This window comes from Mandrillus leucophaeus, unplaced genomic scaffold (assembly GCF_000951045.1).
Source record: "Mandrillus leucophaeus isolate KB7577 unplaced genomic scaffold, Mleu.le_1.0 Scaffold730, whole genome shotgun sequence".
In the NCBI taxonomy this organism is placed as follows: Eukaryota; Metazoa; Chordata; class Mammalia; order Primates; family Cercopithecidae; genus Mandrillus; species Mandrillus leucophaeus.
Genome location: NW_012107920.1, coordinates 134,124 through 157,638, shown reverse-complemented (window position 1 = coordinate 157,638; position 23,515 = coordinate 134,124). Strand labels below are relative to the sequence as shown.

Sequence of the window (23,515 nt, the reverse complement as noted above, 5' to 3'; positions counted from 1 at the left end):
AGACAGCATAGTTTACTGAATATTTTAAGCCCACGACCTACGGCTCAGAAAAAGTTTCCTTTTAAAATTACTTCTGATTGACAATGCACCTGGTTATTAAAGAGCTCTGATGGAGCTGTGCAAGGAAATTCATGTTTTCATGCCTGTGAACACAACACCCATTCTGCAGCCCATGGATCAAAGGGTAATTTTGACTTTCAAGTCTTATTTTTTAAATTTATTTTTTAGTTCAATATGGTTTTATTTAAACATGTGTACAGCTGAAGGGGGGATCTGATCTTTTGTTAGGTGAAACCAATTTTCACAGTTCATATTTGGCCATTTTAGCTTTGTAGTGAATAATAACAGAAAAGGAAGTTTCTCTTCAAGATCCTCACTCCAGCACACTCAGCCAGGTGCCTGGCAAGATGACACATTTCCTGGTCTAAAGTTCACAGCCAATCCTCTCACCCAAATGGAACACCAATTCTCCTCCCAGCATACACACACACATACACATCTTATTTTCACTGCTCTACACAGGGCCCTGAGAATCCTTAATTTTAAAGTTGGGAAAAACGTGAAAGGATTCCTTAACTCATTGTCTGTGACAAATTCAACTACCTTTTAACTCTTAACAATTGCAAGTATAAAATATTTGAAATTTATGAGATGCTCCACTTTATGGAACAACTCAAATGCTAAAAAATTAGGTCAAGTAACATGCTTTAATATTTTAAAATGTTACTTAAAACTTATTGAGACAAGATAGCAGCACATTCTTGGTATTATAAACTCCTACTGACGACTGCTACTTGATGGACAAAAACATTTAAAACAGAGAAGAAACCATACTGGATACAACAATGTCTGCAGGGAATGTCATGTTTTACGTTTTGTTAACTGAAATTAAACCTGACAAACCCAAAGATCTACAAAACTGACACTCATGTTATTTTAAATGATGAGGTAGGTTGTTTCCTATGCAGTAAAGTGAAGATAACAAAAAAATCCACACAACTTCCAAATTCTCTTAAAAAAAAAATTTCGGATTATAGTCACTTTCACAAACAAGACATTCATTCTTAAAGTAGAGAGGTTATACTCAGGCAGGTTCTGTACTTGATGTGTTACTTGGAGATTCAATAATCAGTCTTGGGTCAATCAACTGTCTCCAAAATACAGTGATTTTGCTCTCCTGTGTCACAGCGTACTCCACTACCTCGGTTCTATTTTCATTGTGATAAACCAAATCAAATTTCCCAGGTTCTCTCAAGGCAGGTAAGGATGGAAGAATTTGTGTATCTACTTGCTGGGTCTCTGGATTAGGGCTTAATATTCTTCTGGGTGTTAGTTCTAAAAGCTTAAATGCAGTCTTTTCTCCAACTTGAGGGGCAGTTGCTTACAGTGGTAACAGACTATAGTCTTTGTGTGTTTTTACCGGATTCTGGATAATAGATGAATTTGTGTTACCATGTCACTTAATTGCTGTTGCCTCTGGTTGTCAGTGCTTCTATTTACAATACAGGAAACAGGATGCCATCATCCTCCACCTCTCCCCCGCATGCCCCGTCCCCTAGCTCCCTTCCAAGAAAAAAGGTTCTCTCCTCTACCCCATCCTCTTCCTAAACTAGTGGGGAGAGACACACTAGGAGAAGGACCAGGAGCCTGTCCGCCACCATTTGAGCCAGAATACCTCCATCCAGCAGCACCTGCAGTATGTGATGACAACGCTGGTCCTGGACAACCTCTTCCTGCAAAAAGGCCTACTGTCTTTAAGAAACCAGCAGCACACTCCAGGGTGCTTGATGACATCAAGCATTGGTCATCTGACTCTGAACTACAGTCTGAAATAGAAGATGTTGTTCCAGAAGTCTTGTCCTTGCTGGGGGTAAGGCTAAAGCCAGATTTTATACCCAGTTTGTCCGCAGTTGTATTTTTGGTAGAGGGTCCTTCCTTTGATAGCTCAGTTGGTAATTTCTCTGAGGAATTTCTGGCCTCCAAAGTGACTTTGCTGGGACCATCACTAATAGATTCATCACAAGACTCAGACTCCGAGAAGGAACTGGGACTCTCTTTTGAGCAAACGCTTACACTACCTTTCCTTTTGGCTTTAACAGGCTGTTTCTAGCAGAACCTTTTGGAGAACTACATCTCTGATTGGCCCAGTCTTTTACTGCCTGTACTTCTGGAGACTTGGGATTCTTGGCCTTTTTTTAAATATTCACTTTTCTCTTTTTTCTTTGCTGATTTTCTTTTGGTCTCTTTGTTATCACCCGCTGTGCCACAGGTTGCTTTATTTTTCTCTCTCTTTTTTTTTTTTTCGCTGACAGTCTGATCCGTAACAGCTTTTGGTTCCAGATCCAAGACCTTCTCATTATTGTTATTGTTCTCTTGCCTCTTCCGATGCTCCTTTGAATATTTGTAATCTGGTTCGGTTTCTTCATCCTCTAACTGAAATGCCCGCTTCTTGCTTTTCTAAGTGATAAATTAGTGTCACCATTACTGATGATTACAGAATTCTCAGCAACTCCTCTCTCTTCTAATTTAACTCTGAGGCAGCAGTTGTCTCTCACCAGGCGCGCGCTCTCCCCCGGGGGCAGGAGCCCCCGCTCCAGGTAGAGGCCTAGGAGGTCCCCAGAACTGCAGCTGAAGCGCTGGTGGATGAGACTAGTGAGATCTGTGACGACTCGTCAGCTGTTCAAATCGACCAGAAGCCAGAAGGCCGTACAGTGCGGGGTAGCTGGCGGTGGGTAATCAAATTGAAGCCTTAGCCTGTGTCCGAGGCTGCCATCTTGCTCCGTGCTCAACGGAAGCCGACTTTCAAGTCTTATTGTTTAAGGAATACATTTTATAAGACCATAACTACCATAGATAGCGTTTCATCTGATGGATTTGGGAAAAGTAAAGTGGAAACCTGAAAAGGATTCACCATTCTAGATGCCATTCAGAGTATTTGTGATTCACAGGAGATCAAGGTCTCAGCTTTGTAAGTACTTTGTAAGGAGTGGATTCCATGGATTGAATCCATGGAATGATTTTGAGGGGTCTAAGACATCAGGGGAAGAGGTCACTGCATATGTGGTAGAAATAGCAGGAAAACTAGAATCAGAAGTGGAGCCTGACAATGTGATTAAAGTGCTGCTGCAATCTCATGATAAAACTTGAACAAATGAGGAACTGCTTCTATGGATCGGTAAAAAAGTGCATTTTTGAGGTGGAATTTACTCCTGGTGAAGATGCTGTGAACACTGTTGAAATAACAAAATACTTCAAATATTCCGTACACTTAAGTCAATAAAGCTGCCGCAGAGTACAAGAGGATTGAGTCCAATTTTGAAAGAAGTTCTGTGGGTAAAAAGCTATAAAACATCATGGCATACTACAGGGAAAATGTCCACAAAAAGAAGGAATGGATGCGGCACATTTCATTGTTGTCTCATTTAAGAAATTGCCAGATCCACTCCAGCCTTCATCAACCAGTACCCCCATCAGTCAGCAGCTATCAACATGGAGGTGATATCCTCCACCAGGAAAAAGACTGGCTGAAGGCTCAGATTGTTAGCATTTTTTAGCAATATTTTAAAAGTTAAGGTCTGTACATGTTTTAGACATAATGCTATTGCACACCTAATACATTTCAGTATAAACATAACTTCTATATGAATTGTGAAAAAAATGTGTGTGTGACCTGCTATATTGTATTATTCTCTTTATTGCAGTGGTCTGGAACTGAACCTGCAGTATCTCTAAGGTACAGCTGTACCCTAATGCCAAGTTCCCCCATCTGCTAATCATTTAGTGCCTTATGGAGAAACAACTGTTTTTATCAGAAATCAGAATTTAACTTTGGTCAATATACAAAGCTGTTGATAAAGTAAGGCATACCCATGTATTTATTGACAGCTATGCAAACAATCTTACCTTTTTTCTTCATGTTTCTTTTTAGAGAGGCAGTTTGTTTTATTTTGCTGCATTGTTACCGTAATTTCGAACTTTATAATTTAAACCTTTTTTCACATCTTTCCACATCCCTTTAAATCTATAAATTTTATGTCCTTACCCAATTTCTCTCTGAAAAATGTTTTCCAGATGTAGCGATACTGTAATATTAATGCCAACCTAAATGTTAATATGCCATTCATTTGAGAAACATATTTGAGAGTCTTCTGTGTGCTAGTGTGTCCGGAATCGGTGGGTTCTTGGTCTCACTGACTTCAAGAATGAAGCTGCGGACCCTTGCAGTGAGTGTTACAGTTCTTAAAGACTGTCCGGAGTTTTTTCCTTCTGATGTTCCGACGTGTCCAGAGTTTCTTCCTTCTGGTGGGTTCATGGTCTCCGTGGCTTCAGGAGTAAAACTGCAGACCTTTGCGGTGAGTATTACAGCTCTTAAAGGCGGAGCGTCTGCAAGTTATTCCTTCCTTAAATTCGGAGTTGTTCCTTCCTCCCGTTGGGCTCACGGTCTCGCTGGCTTCAGGAGTGAAGCTGCAGGCCTTTGCAGGGAGTGTTACAGCTCAAAAGACCACGCAGACCCAACCTCTGAGCAGCAGTAAGATTTATTGCAAACAGGAAAAGAACAATGCTTCCCCACCATGGAAGGTGAGGCTAGAGGGTTTCCGCTGCTGGCTCTCCCATCCTGCTTTTATTCCCTTATCTGACCCCACCCACATCCTGCTCCTTTTACAGAGAGCTGATTGGTCCGTTTTGACATGCTGCTGATTGGTGCGTTTACAAACCTTTAGCTAGACCCAGAGTGCTGATTGGTGCGTTTACAATCCTTTAGCTAGACAGAAAAGTTCTCCATGTCCCCACTAGATTAGCTAGACACAGAGCGCTGATTGGTGCTTTTACAAACCTTTAGCTAGACACAGAGTGCTGATTGGTGTGTTTACAAACCTTTAGTTAGACCCAGAGTGCTGATTGGTGCGTTTACAACCCTTTAACTAGACACAAAAGTTCTCCAAGTCCCCCCACCCATCCCAGAAACCCAGCCATCTTCATCTCTCACCCTCTGGGGCACCCAGCCCAGGCACGGTCCCCTCATCAAGCCCTGCAGGCGCCCGCTGGCCGCGGGGCCCACTGAGCCTGCGCCCACCTGGAACCCGGGCCGGTCCGAGAGCACCGCGCGCAGCCCTGGCTCCCGCCCGTGCTTCTCCCTCCACACCTCCCTGGGAGCGGAGGGAGCCAGCTCCGGCCTCGGCCAGCTCCAGAGAGGGGCCCCACAGCGCAGCGTCAGGCTTAAGGGCTCCTCAAACGCAGCCAGAGCCGGGAGAGATCGAGGGCTGCTGGCACGTTGTCACCTCTCACTAGGCATGTTCTAAGTGCACAGGAGACAATCAAGAACAAGACGGACAAGGTCAGCTCTTGTGGGACCTTACATTCTGTTAATAGCGGGAAGACAGATTTTAACAATGGATATGTTAAAAAGGCACTTGCAAATAGTGCATGCCAAAGAAAATGAAAACACGTAATAATAGAATGTGCTCCAAAAAGCTGCTTTGAGGTGGTGAATTTTTTTAGCTGAGTTGTGAATAATAAAAAAGAATGTGAATATGGATGGGATAGCATTCCACAAATAGAAAACAAGTATAAATATGGCGCTGTACAGAAAGAAATGGGCTTTCATTTTCCGGGAAAGAAAGATGGCTGGTATGATATGGAGTGGAGTGAGCACAGGAGAGCCTGAGAGATCAGGTCAAGAAGTAGACAGGGCCAGGTCGTGCCTATCTTTTTTTTTTTTTCTTTTTTCCAGTATCTGTATGAGAGATAGGTTATGCCTGTCTTGAAGGCCATGTTAGGAAGTTAGTATTTTATTTTAAGAACAAGATGCCAGTGGAATATTTTTATATGACCTAACAACATGTAAAATGAAAAGCACTTTTATTTGTGTGTGGAGAATGAACTTTAAGGGGAGAAAGATGGAAAGTAAAGAAATAAACTGAAAGACTATTGAAATAGTACAGCTGAGAGACAATGGCGGCAAGAAGAGATGGAGAAGGAAGAGAAGTGGATGACCTTAGGATGTATTTTAAAGTTATAGCCAAGGAGTTGCTGGTGGATTAGATGTAGAGAGTGAGAGAAAAAAGGGATCAGGAGTTACTCTTGGTTTTTGATTTGGGCAATTGGGTGAACAATAATGCCATTTATGGAAATGGGAAAAACTGGGGAGAAAAGTTCTGGAGGGGGTGAAAATCAAGAATAGAGAATTCTATTGAAGAATACAGAATAGAGATTGCCCTATTAAGTTGGAGAGGCCCATTTAGACATCCAAGTGGAGATTACTAAGAAGGAAGTAAACTCTGTGAGTCTGGAGCTTGTGGAGGAAGGCACTTTAGGGCTGGGGAAAATAATCTGGGAGTCATCAGCTTACAGGTAACCATGCCAGTGGTTGAAATTATGTGGAGAGTGAATGTAGACAGAGTTGTGGAAATTTTCACAGTTTACATCAAGTATGTATGGAAGTCGCTTAACACTTTCAATTTAGAAACCTTTGCGATACATTTGAAAAGGCTAAAAAAAAAAAAGTGTCCACGAAATGCCTGAAAACCATGTCATCCCTTTCTGATAAATTTAAGCCTTGCAGTGCTTCTTCCAAGCCAAACATCCTCTGGCATGGTTTCCTCCTCTATGGGTCTAAAAGTTTTATGACAAAATAGAGAAATATATTTTTATTTAAGGGGATTAACCTCAGAGTGAGTGAGAACCTTCCTGCTTAGATTTGATGAATCTTTCTGGCATTGTTCTAGTAAGAGAAATTTTATCAAAAGGGAATGAGTATCAGTCTGTCTCAGACTATGTTTTACTTTTTTTCCTGTCACTTAGCTTTCTTGACTGATATGCTGCCGCTAAGTTTTAGGAGACCTTTGCATTAATCTGTTTCTCAGTAGGCTGTGCTGTGGGTATGTCTTACAAACAAGCAGCATAATTTGGCTACATACAAAGAGAATCCTTCTCTCAGGTTACTTTTCTGGATTTGAGTGTGACTTAGGAATTCTTGCATGAAATGCTATTTATCTTCCTTCAAAGGTGAGGATTTACTGGGAATGGGATTTTTCTTGTGCTAGAAAACACCCATCCTAGATTACCTTCAGTTCAAACTATTTAAAACAGCATTTCAGAAGATTTAAAATATTTTAATATTTGAAAATATTTAAAATTCTGTCTAGAATGCTCTAGTAAGCCAGAAAAATTCTAGTGACAATGTTGAAAAATTCTAGTGACAATGTTAACATTTATCCTATGAGGCTAAATGTGACCTGTATGTTCCAGAATATTCAGGCGCAGCAGAGCTTGGAAATACATAAAGTAAAATGATTTCTTCCTGTATGTTTCAACTCCAAAGCTAGTTTTGATGCTTTAATTTCATGTATATTCTAACAGATTACATGGTATTTAGTCATGTGTTGAATTTGTACAATGCATTATGCATTAGCTTTTAAAAAGTTTTCATACCTATTTGTAGTGGCTTTGTATCCAGTGATTAGGTAGGACAGCTGTTAAAATTCCTGCCACAGACAAAACTAGTAATGTGACTGGGCTGGAATCCAGAGTATATTTCTATAAGATAAGGACCCTTAAGCAAACAACAAACATAAGTACAATACCAGTGTCCACCCTTTAAAATCCCAATAATTTCCTAATATCATCAAATACCACCTAACATCCAGGAACTTAATATCATAAAGATCCATTCATATTTTTGCAATTGTGCAATTGTCTTTAAATTTTTTTTTTTTTTTGGTTTGAATCAGTATCTAAATAAGGTCCAAATAGTATCCTCAGAGTGTCTGTTTTACTTTTGTCTTTAAATCCATGCAAAAAAAATCTTAAAGTCTAGCTTACATAGTGTTTTAGTAAGATTATAGTATATCTATATTATCAAAGAATCTACTATGTCAAAAGAGTATTTTGGAGGAAAAAAATAAGGTAACTATGTAGATCTGAAAAAGTTTGATCAGTCAACTTTTTTTTTTCCCCCCAGCCCAGAGGTCTTTTATTTATTTATTTATTTTTAACACCTATTATGCCATGAATTCATAAGGAATAGGTTCCAGCAGCTCAGGCTCCTTCCCATTGGTTCTCACAAAGCGTGCTTCTCTGGGTGGAACAGGCTGGCGCTTCAGTTGAACACAGGTACCTTTCTCTTTGGCTTCTTTCTTTTTCTGATCATTTTCCTTCACGCGTTTCAGGAAGCTATCCTTGGCTCTTAGAGTGCTTAATGTGCTCAATACATACATTAATTCTCTTGGCAAGAATCTTGCCCTTAACTTGTTTGTTTACAACAATGCCAACAGCATGCTAGGTAACATTGTAGACTCTTCCAGTTTTGCCATAGTAACACTTGTGAGGCATTCCTTTTTGAACAGTACCCATTCCCTTGATGTCTACGATATCACCTTTCTTATAGATTCGCATATATGTGACCAAAGGAACAACTCCATGTTTTCTAAAAGGCCTAGAGAACATATATCGGATGCCTCTCCTCTTTCCCTTTGTGTTAGTTATTTTGGCGAATTACTGGAAGATGGCGGTTCCGGCGGAAAGGCGATCTGTGAACTTTATGATACGATGCCAAAATAGTCTGTTGATTTTATTAATTTAGTGGAAAACATGATCAATTCAGTCAGCTCAGGTATTAACAAAACTGCAAATTAATTAGCCTTTAAAAAGTATCTTCTATTTGTTGGGTCCACATATACAGCCAAAATAATATTTATATAGGACCACAATTATATATTGACCACAATTATGTATAAGACCACTTCAGGTCAGGTGTGGTGGCTCACGCCTGTAACCTCAGCACTTTGGGAGGCCGAAGTGGGTGGATCATGAGGTTAGGAGATCGATACCATCCTGCCAACATGTTGAAACCCCGTCTCTACTAAAAATACAAAAATTAGCTGGGTGTGGTGGCGTGTGCCTATAGTCCCAGCTACTCTGGAGGCTGAGGAATGAGAATCGCTTGAACCTGGGAGGCCCAGGTTGCAGTGAGCTGAGATCGCACCACTGTAGTCCAGCCTGGTGACAGAGTGAGACTCCGTCTCAAAAACAAAACAAAACAAAACAAAACAAAAAACGCTTGAAAATCTTTAATAATGTCACCTCAGTTGAGTAGTTCTTAGCTTTCAGAAATAATTACAACTATAGTGCAGTGCCTATTCTAATTTTAGAGCTGTCTTGTCTAACAGTTGGCTAATCACATACCAACTATGTATTCTTTTTTTTTTTTTTTTTTTTTTGAGACGGAGTCTCACTGTCACCAGGCTGAAGTGCAGTGCTGTGATCTTGGCTCACTGCAACTTCTGCCTCCAGGGTTCAAGCGATTCTCCTGCCTCAGCCTCCAGAGTAGTTGGGACTATAGGCTTGCGCCACCATGCCCAGCTAATTTTTGTAGTTTTAGTAGAGATGGGGGTTTCACCATGTTGACCAGGATGGTCTCGATCTCTTGACCTTGTGATCTGCCTGCCTCAGCCTCCCAAAGTGCTGAGATTACAGGCGTGAGCCACTGCGCCTGGCCAATTATGTATTTCTTATTAAAGATTAGAATAAAATTATATGCATAGATTAGGTTATATAGTACACACACACTCTTTGTATGTGTTAGATGTGTTAGGCATAAATTCATACACTTACATGATGATCATTCTGTTGCTTTGTTATTCCATAGATTTGGTGATACTGATAAATATACCAAGGGTAGTTTCATATAATGAAGGCGTTCTATCATCTGGGTTTAAATTCTACCCAAACTCTTACTGGCTTTACGACCTTAGACACAATTGTTAATTTTTCTATGCCTGTTACCTTATACGTGAAATGAAATGATATCTACTCCAAGGTTGCTGTGAGAACTAAATGACAAAATCCTTGTTTGTGAAATGCTTAAAATTGTGCTTTGCGCATAGTAAATATTTAATACATATAAGTTATGGCATTTCTTAGCCAATTTATTAACATTGTTTCTTAGAGAATTTACTTAAGTGATTTTTTTTTTTTTTTTTTTTTGAGATGGAGTCTGGCTTTTGTCACCCAGGCTGAAGTGTAGTGGCGCGATCTCAGCTCACTGCAACATCCGCCTCCCGGGTTCAAGCTTCTTCTGCCTCAGCCTCCTGAGTAGCTGGGATTACAGTTGTCTGCCACCATGCCCAACTAATTTTTGTACTTTTAGTAGCAATGGGGTTTGGCCATGTTGGCCAGGCTGGTCTCTAACTCCTGACCTCAGGTGATCCGCCTGCCTCGGCCTCCCAAAGTGCTGGGATTACAGGCATGAGCCACCATGCCCGGCCTTAAGTGTGTATTTTCTAGCTAAAAGCTAGTCTTTTAAATACATACTTTTTATTTTAGCCATCTTCAGTAGAAGTATTTCTAAAATGTATTAAATGCTCCATTAATTTATCCCAATATTCTGAACACAGTGTAATATTTTTATATGGATTCAAGTTCATTACAAATACTTACCATTGCCCTGTATTTTAGGCTTGTTATAGGGGTGTTGACGTCTGTTTCAAACACCAAAATGGCCTAAGACTATGTTCTTGCTTTCATGAATGTGTAAGCTTCCATACCTTTCACAGTCACCTCCTTCTCTTCCCTTTCTAATCCACTGTAGACTGAGAAACCTGATGAACAGGTTTATTAGAATTATGCTGAAAAGAAGACAAAGTGAGCTAGAAGGAATTGGAAATGGCTCTTCTGAGTGTGACACCTTTACCCATTAGTCAGGGACTAATCCAGCGCCACGAGTCTTTTATACTTATTTCTGGATCCTTGGCTACACTTCAAATAGCTGAGGTTGTTGGATATAATGTCCGTATTAAATAAGTATTAATCTAATGACAATAGTGCTTTAAACTGAAGTATGGTAGAGTCAGTTACAGTGCCATTTTGCAGCTTTATTGAGGTGTAATTGGCAAAACTTACATATATTTAAGGTACACAATGTGTTTTGATATATGTATATACTGTGAAATGATTACAATACTCAAGCTAATTAAAATATCTATCATCTCATATAGTTACCATTTTTGGTGTGGTGAGAACACCTGAAATCTACTCTTAGCAAATTTCAAATATACATTATTAACATGTCACCCTACTGTAAATTAAATCTCCAGAATTTATTTTTATAATTGAAAGTTTGTACCCTTTGACCAGTATCTCCCCTTTTCCCCCACACAGTGACATATTTTGAAAAATCTATTTAGAACTTTCCTACAAACAACTAGGCCTTAAACTCTCAGTAGATCTTTGAGTCTCTTTCAAGTTACCGTGATTCAGTAATGCATGAAAGGATAGAAAGCAATACTCTGTCCTCCTGCCTTGGTCTCTGCTATGGTTTGAATGTGTCCCTCTGCAAAATTCATAATTTAATCCCCAATACAAGACTTGGAAAGTGGGGTCTTATAGGACAAGTTTAGGTCATGAGGGCTTCACCCTCAATAATAGATTATTGATTGCCCCTATAAAAAGTGCTTACAAAAGTAGATTAGCGCTCTCTCCTCTGCCATGTCATACAATGTTGCTTTGGAGGATGTTGCATTCAAGGTGCCATCTTGGAGGTGGAGATAGGGCCCTCACCTGACACCAAACCTGCTGGTGTCTTGATCTTGGGCCTCCCAGCCTCCAGAACTGTGAGAAATCAATTAGTATTCTTTATAAATTACCCAGTTTCAGATCTTCTGTAATAGCACAAAATGGACTAAAACAGTTGACTTTAGACTCAGGATTATGAAACAAGTCAGTCCATGAACATTCATTTGTTGGCAACTTGGATCAGTAAATTACAAATTATTTTTAAAAATAGGAAATAACAAAATATAACGAATGCCCATGCCCAGTTACAGATAAAATGACCTTCATGCCCATCTATACTGATCCTTGTCCTCATGCCTGCCTCATAGGTAAGCACTCTTGTGAAGAGGGTGTGAATGTTTTCTGTTTTTCATTATGAGAGAGTATATATTGAAGGATGCATTCAGAGCTAAAAGGCAAATAAACTGATAACTGACAGAATATATAAGCTTAAGGAGGAAAATGAATGACAAAATTTCTAGTGATCAAGAGTGAATTGCTTTTTAAAAACAGATGGTAAGTAGGCTGGGTGCAGTAGCTCATGCCTGTAATTCCAGCACTTTGGGAGGCGAAGGTGGGAGGATCGCTTGAGGTCAGGAGTTCAAGACCAGCCTGGCCAACATGATAAAACCCCAACTCTACTAAATACAAAAATTAGCTAGGCTTGGTGGCATATGCTTGTAGTCCCAGCTACTTGGTAGGCCCAGGAGGTGGAGGATGCAGTGAGCTGAGATTGCACCACTGCACTCCAGCCTGGGTGACAGAGTGACACTCTGTCCCAAAAAAAAAAAAAAAAAAAAAAAAGATTGTAAACACTAAATTCCTATAGCATTTAGATTCCATTATACATATTTTAAGAAGTCATGTATATAATTTAAACTGCTAATGTTTATAGCTGCTAAGATTATGACTGTTATGTTTAACTTAAAAATATGCAAAGGGGTACATTTTTAGGGGCTAGGAAAACAAGTTAGAAAACATGGGATTACAGAATACATCTAAAAGTGAAAATTCTGGGTTACAGGGCACAGGCAACTTCAACTTTACAAGATACTGCAAGTTTGCTTTCCAAAATGGATATATCAAGTTCCAGCTGTTTCCTCTTCCTTGCCAACACATGGTGTATCTTGCCCTTTTAAAAAATCTTTCAGAAAGGATGATTCAAGTATCCTGAAAACTTACTTATGATACATCATCCATTTCTTTCCACAACCAGCAAACCAAATTTATTAGTATACTGTAATACCCCGCAAGGACACCTAATGAGTCCTGGGGTGGCTGGAGCCTGGGTTGGTTGCCTTCTGATGCTTTTAGGCTCTTCTGAGCAGTGGGAGTGGAGCTGAGTCTGAAAGTAGGCCCCAGACAGAGAGCAAACTCACTTACTCACTACTCCTGGCCAGATAAGAATCACTGTCCATCACAGAAAAGGAGGGGCGGTCTACAAAGCTGTGAAAGCAATACATTCCAGGTGTTCAAAGAGCAGGAAGGAACCCCAAGTGTGAGGCCCCCAGGTGTGGCTAGTTGGATTTGAAAGGGTTGGGAGCTGGAGGTGGAAGGAGGGCTCCCTGCAGCCTCTAATTGCCTTCACATATATATAAAGTTGGTGGCTGTTAACTCTTCAGTGGTGTCTCACCTAACAGTAGGATTATGTAAGGGAGATCACAAATTAGAGCATCATGATTTTAAAATAATTCTAACAAACATCAATTTGAATTTAAAATTAACTCACAACATTATTTCCCAAAGAAAGAAAAAGAAGCGTTAAATTTCTTAGTTTCAACTGCATAAATTATGGGTTATTTTTAAAAAAGACCTAAAAATTACCTGTTTGTGGGGTGTTTCTCATTGGTGACAGTATTAAAACATTTTAATCAAATGTTAATTAAATCAATTAAAACATCTGGCAAGATTTTACTTGAAAGTTCCAAATTCAGTATTTTTTCCTCAAATCTTCTACATTTTTCATCATTTAATTTAAAAAAAGTAATTTTTCTCTAATTCTTTCTGGTTTATACCAGTATGCTGTACAATATTTTCTATGTGTGCTACAACATGACAAGGTTGGGAAACATTGATACAATGTGGTATGTTCCCTGGGTATCATTCACAAGTGCTATGTTACTCCATTAGCACTGTGTTATGTTACTGGCTTCATAAGAATCCAATCTGATTCATGCTCTAAGTCCCAAGCAAGTTCCTGCATCTTTGTGTTCAATTTCTGCATCTTTGTGGTGGGGAAATGGAAAGTAATTTTAGATAGATATGTATATTTCATATAGTTTAATAAGCTATGTCTTGAAAATATTTAATACCTTTGTTTGAAGATGATCTCGTGTATCTGTGAGCTACTGAGCTAACAGCAATGGAAAATTTCAATGAAGAATCGGAATTTTAGCTAGACAAGTCCAATCCTTCATTTTAGAGATGAGGAAACCAAAACTGAAAGAGGTGTTTGTGCTCAAGTAGAGCCAGAGCTTAGACTGGAAAACAGATGTCAAGCCTCCAAAATTTAGAGCTTCACTACAATGACCTTAACTTGCATGCTATTCACATTAGATTTTCCTTTTTCATACATTTTGGGTATGTCTTAAATACATACTTAAACATGTTGATTCATTCAAAGGAGTTAGATGTGGCCAGGAAGTAATGAAGTGGTAAGTATAAGGACAATTATTTGTGAACACCAGATTATTCCAAGATAAAGCAGTACCTGGAAGAGTCAATGTCTGGAATGATAAGGAAGGGAAGATGGAAGGAAGAAAAGAAGTCCTTTTGTTTCCTATAAATAAGAGCTGTGAGTCTCAACAACCAAGAACAGAGATTAGAATACCAAAATAAAGGAATATAGGGGTTTATGAAGAATTTAATATTACCATATCTAAGTATTTCTGCATTTGGTATCTTTTAAAAAACAGCCCCTCTAGTCTATAAATTTTTACCATATTGATAATGTATTCTAGGTGCATAATATATTGAGATTTTGGGCTAAGAAATCCAGTGTTTGCTTTTAAGCTTGTATTTTGTCAAAGTGAATTTTTGTAAAAAAATTCTCCAAACTATTCAGCTAAGACTTTTTATAATGTATTCTCAAATTTAAGCTTTGCTGCACCAGAATACAACCAGAATACTAACACATTATTATACACAATGTAAGGATTATTGCAATTTATTTAACACTAAAAGTAGTCATGCTTCATATACAATAAAATATATTACAATGATCATTTTTAATGCTTTATTCATTGATTAAAAGAATATACATTTAACATAAACCATACAACATCAGTCATCAGGTCAAACATTCAGCTGGTTTCCTTACAGTTTCTGTCAGGAGTTATTTTATCTGATCACATTTATAAGATAAAATCTCACCACATCTGGCATTTACACACACTGTGCCAGTGGATTCACACTACTGATGTACATATAAAATCCGCATGGTATGTGCTCACTGGAGACAAAACAGTGCACACCTGTCAAAAGGTCATTTTAATATAAGATGGTAAAACCATTTGTAAAACACATATAAACTTTTTTCCATAAATAGAATCATATCTGGACATCTGTTGCATAAATTGTGTTTCCAAAGCTTACAATAGAGCAGCCAGGTCTCAGCACTGCTGGGCACCCAGGTTGGCTACTTACTTTATTATTGCAGACTGTCCTTTAACATTAAATGCACAACATTCGTACCACTTAAAACTGGGGTCAGGTGGAAGTCTCACAGAGACCACGTCTGTACCGCGGTTGCCCTGAAACAGTTAATAGGCTTTTAAAGCCTCTCAGATATAACAAGGTTTTAAAACATACTTCATGGAATGTTCTTCATGTATCATAGCAGCTCATACCTGTGATAGAACAAGCTTTCAGTTTTTCCTTTCTTTCCTTTACATTCACTATTCACAGTGAAACAGGTGCATGTTTTTTTTTTTTCTTTTTTTTTTTGTTTTGTTTTTTCAGAGTTCTGAGGTTGCTGACTGAGCCACAGCACAGCTGTGTACCACAGGTCGAAATTCGACCTTAAATATTACAATCTAGCAGTATCTGGCTGGCCAGAGTGGGCCGGCCCCTGCCAGCATGTGGGCACTTCTTCATTAAGTCTATTCTTTGGCAGCTGACACGCGTGCTGACAGAGAAAAATCCAGTGACTTGTTGTTAGGGATTTCACGACTAATGTTTTTGCAAGCATGTGTATTTACAACTCTGTATTTTTATTTCCTTTAGGAGGTTTTACTCTGAAATACAGTTTCTTTCTTCCCCCACTATTTGAAACCTGGGCTAAATGAATGTGTAATGTAATTGATGAATAAAATTATGTCAGATATAGTTAAAAAAAATCCAACGATTTCAGTATTCATGTTTATGTAAATGCATTTTTTTTTTTTAAAAAAACGATTAAGCAATGTTCTAGTACTATACAAAATTCAAAATGGTAACTGGTGATACCGACTATTAGATATGTAATGAAAGTTAAAGTCTTGACTTTTGTGTCACAGATAATTCATTTGGGATATTATTTATCTTCCATTTGAAATCAAAATTAATGAAATGCTATCAGAATGCATGGATGCAGTGCATTGCATATAAATCTACCAGGCTATGGATATATATCTATGTATGTATAAAAATATTTTGGCTCCTGAGCTCTGAACTCTGACACACAAAGAATAAAAACGTCGAAAAGGCAGAGTAACTCAGTGAAAAATAAAGTTAGCCAGCAACCTCAGACAATCTTCGGCTGTATATCCTTAAGGTTTGGTAACAAGTCCATTAACCGTGAAAGCCCTATACATTGTCACTTTGAACTTCTAAACCAATACCCGACTACGTTCTTTGATCAAGAAGTAGAATATACATATATAATTCTATAAAGCTAATACTGATTAAACACAGCACAAAAGGATTAATTCACACTACTGAAAAAAAAAAACATAATAGGACCCTACTTGCATATGTAACCACAGGAATTCTACATTTAAAAAAAAGCTAAATGTCTTCACTGAAGCTTTGCATCTCTCTGTAAAAATGACGATTTGGTTCAGTGAAGACACTGAGTGATTCGATGTCCATGACTGCGTGCCAAGGTTGACCCAGGCCCAGGGATACCTGCTCAATAAGGTTATGCACTGGATCTACATCCTGGTCGGCCAGTTCACCTTGGTCAAAATCAATGCTTTCTTCGGTGACTTCAAGCACTTTCAGATCAGAGCCCCGAAGACGAGCAATGGCAATGAGGTTATGTGCCCACACCGTGTAACCTGAAAAATAAACAAAAGACAACATTGTCATTTCCTTTTCTCTTTGATAAGTTTGTCTTTTCCTCATTCAAAGCTTCTAGAGAAGCTTCAAATTTGTATCTCACTTACCATTTTGGTCTTTTTCCTTTAGAAATACATTGAAATTGGAATAGGAAACATGGTTGTATAGCCCAGAAAAAAAAAAGGCTACAAGTTGTGTTCAAGAGTACCAATCTATGATTAGATCCTTTATGATACTACTTCATTCAGTAAAATAGACATTTAAAGTATATACAAATAAATTTTACAGCTTTGGGTAACGATGTACCATAAGGATGAAATTTTTAGTTCATATATACACGTATCTGTTAACCACATATGGTAAATGTATTTTTCATTTGCGAAAATACACATATCTGTTAACCACATGTGGTAAATGTATTTTTCATTTGCGAAAAATCATCTCTTATAATGCTTCACAAAGTTACGAAGTGACACTTTAAAGGTAAACTGTTAATTGTCAGTAGCAAATATGTAAATTATAAAACAATCATGGGAATGATATATACCAACTTCAGAATAATAACTACTACTGGGAAGGAATAAAGGGAGATGAATGTGGGGAGCTTTAGCTTCAAGAAGAAAAAGGCTTTAAAAAGACTGGCTTAAATTAACTTTTAAATAACCTGATATGTCTTTACCCCACTGTGTTTACCACTTTCAGTATTGATCTAGTCTTTTCTACCACCTCTGACGACTGGCATAAAGCAAGACTTGAAAAGCAAGACATACATTCCCAAATACAAAGGGACGCTAAAAAAAAATAATGAAACAGTGCTGGTAAGATAGCTAATAAGAGAGTTTAAGACATTCTTATATACTACTTTGTAATTATCTTACAAGTATCCAAAAAGGAAGTAAATTTATTTGTCAGAATACCAACTCTCCATCCAAATGAGAACAGGTCACATTAAAATGAAAGAAGCATATCAATGGAACCATCGTTAAAAAAAATTACACACATTAATACTTTGATACCAAGAACCTAAAAGATGAGGTAGTGAGCATGAAAGAAATAATACGTTCTCTTCCCCCGTGCTATGTTTTAAGGGGTCGGGTGATTAGAGGAAATGTATCTACCACAGGTATGTGTGCTTTCTTAGACAGTTAAATTAATTTCACTGATTTTTTTTTTTTGAAATAGCGCCATTCAAATGATGGACAAAAAAGTAACAGGGAAGCTGGAGCAGAACACTTAGGGTTAAATATGATTTTCCTTTTGTAAGTGATCTATCTTGCAAGCTTTAGAAAGCATAAGAATCTGCATATCAAGTTGATACAAGATTTCTTGATACTATAAAGGTCAGTGCTATCTCTTTACTGGCATAAAATGTTTTCGGTGTAATTCCAGTATTAGATTATAATGAACAAAATCACCTACCATGAATTGCCAGAAGAGAGAGCTTTGTGCACCTCCATGCTAATAAAACCAACGGATCTTCATTTCGGTTGTCACTAAGATCTGGAAAACCAGACGTGTCAATCACATCATTCATTAAAATAAAATGAGTGAGGAACTTGTCATATTGCCTGGATATAAGATCAACAATAGCCCCTGAAACACAAGTGATATAGCTATCAAAATGAATCCTCTCTAGTGGTACACTGGGTTTCAGAATCTTTAACATATCTTCACTCTTGATATCAAAAGCCATTATATAGACCCGAAGGTTGGTGCTCTTTCGTGACAGGGCTTTCCAATGCTCATCATTTGGCATGTTGTCCAGAGACTTGTGCATTATGGAAACACTGTGAACCAGAAGAGACAGTCGCTGCAAAGGCACATGGTTGCTATCAGTTAAGACTCTTGCCATCTCAGCTGTAAAGTCACAAAAATCCAAGGCAAGTGAGTGCAGATTCACGAATCGCTCCAGTTCAACTGCAGTAATAAGAGTGCTGTTACCAGGAATATTATTGTCAAGTAAACTCAGGTGCTCCATGGTGCTGGCAACAGCATTAGAGAGAGATGACAGTGATGTTGGCGTTACTATTTCCAGCATAAACCCACAGGACAGCCATTTCAGTTGCCTACTATTACTCAGGATTTCTTCAAACAGTTGCTGAATTCTATAAGGAAAACACATGCCACGGTGATCCCATTAACATTCAGTTCTAATCTTTTAACACTGACTTTTGAAAATAGGCAATGAAAAGCATGCAATTTTGAGATCTATTTTTCCTCATTAGGTAATTTCTATTCAACCCACAGTAAATACCATTAAAATTCACATTAAAATGTAATGAAAAGGTATATTAAACACACAGATCTATTAAACACACAGAAATATGCTCCTCATCCACGAAAAGCACCACTTATACCCGTTTAGTAGAAAAGTATGATGACACACAATTTATGTTATAGCAAAGGCAAGTAGGGAAATAATTTTAAATAGCAATAATTATTCACTAAGTTATTTGATTTGTCTTAAAGATTTATGAGATGGAATGGCAGATGCTGATCACTGTATTTCATCATTAAAACATTTCCAGGACCTATGTTCCTTTCAGGAAAAAAATCATTACTCTTCTGTTTGTATCTCATAATTTATTAGAAAAACACATTATTAATAAATAGTACAACCTCCTTTCTATTAACCATGTAACTTACTGTTTAATTTTTTTGCCATCAGGGTCCACCTTGCTGAGGTATGTATTTGACAAACTTCCTTGCTGTTGTAGAACACTTATGTCTCCAAAAAGACTAAACTTCTGAAGGTTCCTACAAGAAAAATCATTTGAAATGATTTTCTACATAATTTATACTTAAAAAATGTAAATATAAAAAATAAGAATATGCAAAGGGGATATTCTAGCAAGGTTTCTATTTTATAACTCACTTAGAATCCAGTTAAGTACTTTCAGATTTCTTTATACATACATTCAGATTTCTTTATACATACAAAGCAACATGATACAGGAGAAGTGGCAAAAGCTTTAAAGAACAAGGACTACGGTATAAAGATTAGTTCAGGAACTGAATATTATAATGACCATGGAAAAGTCTCTTAATGTGCCTGAGACTCAATTCTTCATCAGTAGTAACAATACCTACCTTATAGGGTTTAGGGATAAATAACACAATGACATATGACAAACTATGTAAGCTCTAAATTTTATAGAGATGATAATTACAATATAAACATTTCCTCAAACCAGTTAATTTAGTTAACATGTTAAATGCTCCAGGGTAAATCACTGCCCTGAAGATACCTACTCAGTAAGAAATATTCCTTAACTAAAATCTAAAGAGAACCTTCTCCAGTTTTATGATCAAACCATACAGCTTATGAACAGGGAAGTAGAAAACTCTGTAAGGCTAGGTGCAGTGGCTCACACCTGTAGTCCTGGCTGGCACTTTGGGAGACCAACGCCAGGGAATCGCTTGAGGCCAGGAGTTCAAGACCAGCCTGGCGAACATGGCGAGACCTTGTCTCTACTGAAAATACAAAAATTGGCTGGGCATGGTGGCATACGCCTGTAATCCCAGCTGAACCGGGAGGCGGAGGTTGCAGTGAGCCGAGATCGTGCCACTGCACTCCAGCCTGGGAGACAGACTCTACCTAAAAAAGAAAATGATGTAAAAATCTTTTGGTTTTAGATAATTTTAGTTACAAAACATATAGTTTTCTAATAGTAAAATTGTAAATAAAATAGGAGAAAAACAAATGGATAAAGATAAAACTCCTGAGTCCAATAATAACCAACTAGACATTCCATTTATAACATAAAATGGGATAATTTTAATTAAAAAAATATATCAGCTACAACAGTGATACAAGATTTAAATAAATGAAAAATACCTTTTCTTTTTTTTCTTTTCTTTTTTTTTTGGAGACAGTGTCTCGCTCTGTTGTTCAGGTTGGAGTGTAGTGGTATGATCATGGCTCACTGCAGCCTCAACCTCTTGGGCTTAAGTGATCCTTCCAGTTCAGCCTCCTGAGTAGCTGGGACCACAGGCATGTGCCACAATATGTGGATAATTTGTAATATTTTGTAGAGATAAGGTCTTGCTATGTTCCTCAGGCTGGTCTTGAACTTGTGGGCTCAAGTAATCCTCCCATAGTGGACTCTCAAAGGGCTCAGATTATAGGTATGAGATACCATGTCTGGCCCGAAAAATACCATTTCTTGACGGTATGTCACATTTTCTCAAGTAAATCACCTTAATTGCACTGAAAAGCCCAATGATTCTAAAATTTAGCTTGAGGAATTATCATTAATTCGTTTATTCATTTAACCAACAATTCCCTGAGGGCCTACGAAGTACCAGGAACTGTGCTATATATTAGAGACACAATAGTGATTCAGTGCTGTGAAGGACAAGTATCCATAAAAGTGGGTATTTGGCTTTGGAGAATATAAGGTTTTGTATAAAGTAGAAAAAACATATCACACTCAATTCCTAATATAATACTCAGGCAAGTCATATAATCTCAGTACTTTCCTCCTTTCAACTCAACTTTCATTTATTTGGTGGTATTAAAATACATATGGAAGAGACTTTTGCTTCTTTTACAAAGAATTAAACAAGGACAACTGCCTTCCTTCTGTAAACCACTATAAAACTAGACAAAACATAAAATAATTGTTTTCAGACACTGGACAATAAGCAATATAGGACTCTGATCCTGGAAGATGGGGAAAAAATGAAGTGTGTACTATAATTGCCTGAGATTATGGCCTGGAGAGAGTTTTCAGGTTACAACATAGCCTGGTAGTCTGAGTGGAGGAGACAGAGATTTTAGGGAGTTTGCAGTCTACAATTTTAGGGCAGAGTACCAGAGACAAAGGAAATGTACACAGAGAGCTTCACAGATTTGCAAAGACTTCATATTACCCAGGTTTTTGGCTGAGTAATGATTTGTACACATGTGGGGCAAAACTACAAGGCTGAAGAAGAGAGTACCGCTGGAAAGCAGTAGAGTCCACACAGTGGTAAGGAAACATGGCTCACAACTAGGAGAAAAAACCATCAACAGAAATATACTCAGAAATGGCAGATGAAGGATTTAGGGAACGAATTTAAATCAGCTATTAAAACTATACTCCATAAAACTATGTATCAATAAAAAGAATATGGATTAGAAAGGAAGAAGCAGAAGTGTCCTAATTTGCCAATTACATGATCATTTACACAAAAATTCTACGGAATCTAAAAAAAGCTACTATGAGTTTAGTAAGGTTAATGAGTTGAGTAAGGTCACATGATACAAGGTCAATATATAAAAATCAATTGTATTTCTACACGCTAGCAATGAACATTTGGAAATTAAAATTTAAAAAAGCACTATTTACAGTAGTATCAAAAATACAAAATATTTAGGAATCAACTGAACAGAAGTATCAATCCTATACACTGAAAACCACAAAACATTGTTGAAGTAAATCAAACAAGATCTAAGTAAATGGAATTCCACATCTGTTGGCTGGAAGTTTCAATACTGTAAACATGTCAATTCTCCCCAAATTGATCAACAGACTCAACACAATCCTAATAGGTACTATGCTTTACAACAGATCTCTAGAAATTTTTCATCTTGCAGAACAGAAATTTTATATTCATTAACAATTTTCCATTTTTCTCTCCTTACAGCCCTAGCAATCACCATTTTATTCTCTGCTTCTGGGAGTTTGACTATTTTAGATACCTCACGTAAGTGGAGTCATGCAGTATGTATCCTTCTGTGACTGACTTATTTCACGTAGCATAATGTCCTGTGGGTTCATCCAGGTTGTTGCATACAGTAGGATTTCTCTCTCTTTATTTTTAAGGCTTAATATTTTTCCATTGCATGTATATATCACATTTTCTTTATTCATCTTTTGGTGGACATTTGGATTGTTTTCTTATATTGGCTAATGTGAATAATGGTGCACTGAACATGGGTGTGCAGGTATCTTTGAGATCCTGATTACAACCTTTTTGTATACATATCCAGAAATATTCCATTACTGGATCATACAGCAGTACTATTTTTAATGAATCTCCATATTGCTTTCCACAGTGGCTGCACCATTTTACACTCCCATAAACAGCTGTATAAAAGCTCCAACTTTTCTACATCCTCACAAATGTCTATTTATTTAGAGACAGGGTCTCCGGTTGCCAAGGCTGGAGTGCAGGGCGCCATCTTGTCTAACTGCAGCCTCAACTTCCCAGGCTCAGGCGATTCTCTCACCTCAGCCTCCTGAGCAGCTGGGACTACAGGTGTGCGCCACCATGCCTAGCTAACTTTTTTTGTATTTTTTAGTAGAGACAGGGTTTCACCATGTTGGCCAGGCTGGTCTTGAACTCCTAGACTCAATCAATCTGCCTGTTTCGGCCTCCCAAAGTGTTGGGATTACAGGCGTGAGCCACCAAGCCTGGCCTTAAATTTATTTTTGATAACAGATATGCTAAGATGTGAGTTGATATCTCACTGTGGTTTTGATCTGCATTTCCATGATTAATGATACTCAGCATCTTTCCATATACCTGGAGGCCATTTGTATGTCGTCTTTGGAGAAATATCTATTTGTTTTTTGCTTAAGATTAGGTTAAATTTGTTTTTTTTGCTATTGAGTTATACGAGTTACTTATATGTTTTGGATATTAACCTCTTACCTTGATAGATGTTTTGCTAATATTTAACTTCTATTTCTCTTTGTTTTCTGGACATGGAGTCTCA

General features: G+C 37.9%; 1 protein-coding gene and 1 pseudogene across 1 annotated transcript in view; both read right to left on the bottom strand.

The window, feature by feature from the left end:
* Window positions 1-1,084: 1,084 nt before the first annotated feature.
* On the bottom strand, window positions 1,085-3,956 carry LOC105528760 (annotated as a pseudogene).
* A 10,744-nt stretch (window positions 3,957-14,700) lies between these two features.
* Window positions 14,701-23,515, bottom strand: part of FBXO33 (F-box protein 33) — a 32,390-nt gene continuing 23,575 nt past the window's right edge. Inside the window, exons 2-4 of the mRNA XM_011965618.1 lie at window positions 19,456-19,566; window positions 18,229-18,914; window positions 14,701-16,808 (exon numbers count right to left, since the gene is read on the bottom strand). Of these exons, the coding sequence (XP_011821008.1) occupies window positions 16,537-16,808; window positions 18,229-18,914; window positions 19,456-19,566 (1,069 nt within the window). The 3' untranslated portion in view covers window positions 14,701-16,536. The remainder of the gene's footprint in view (window positions 16,809-18,228; window positions 18,915-19,455; window positions 19,567-23,515) is intronic.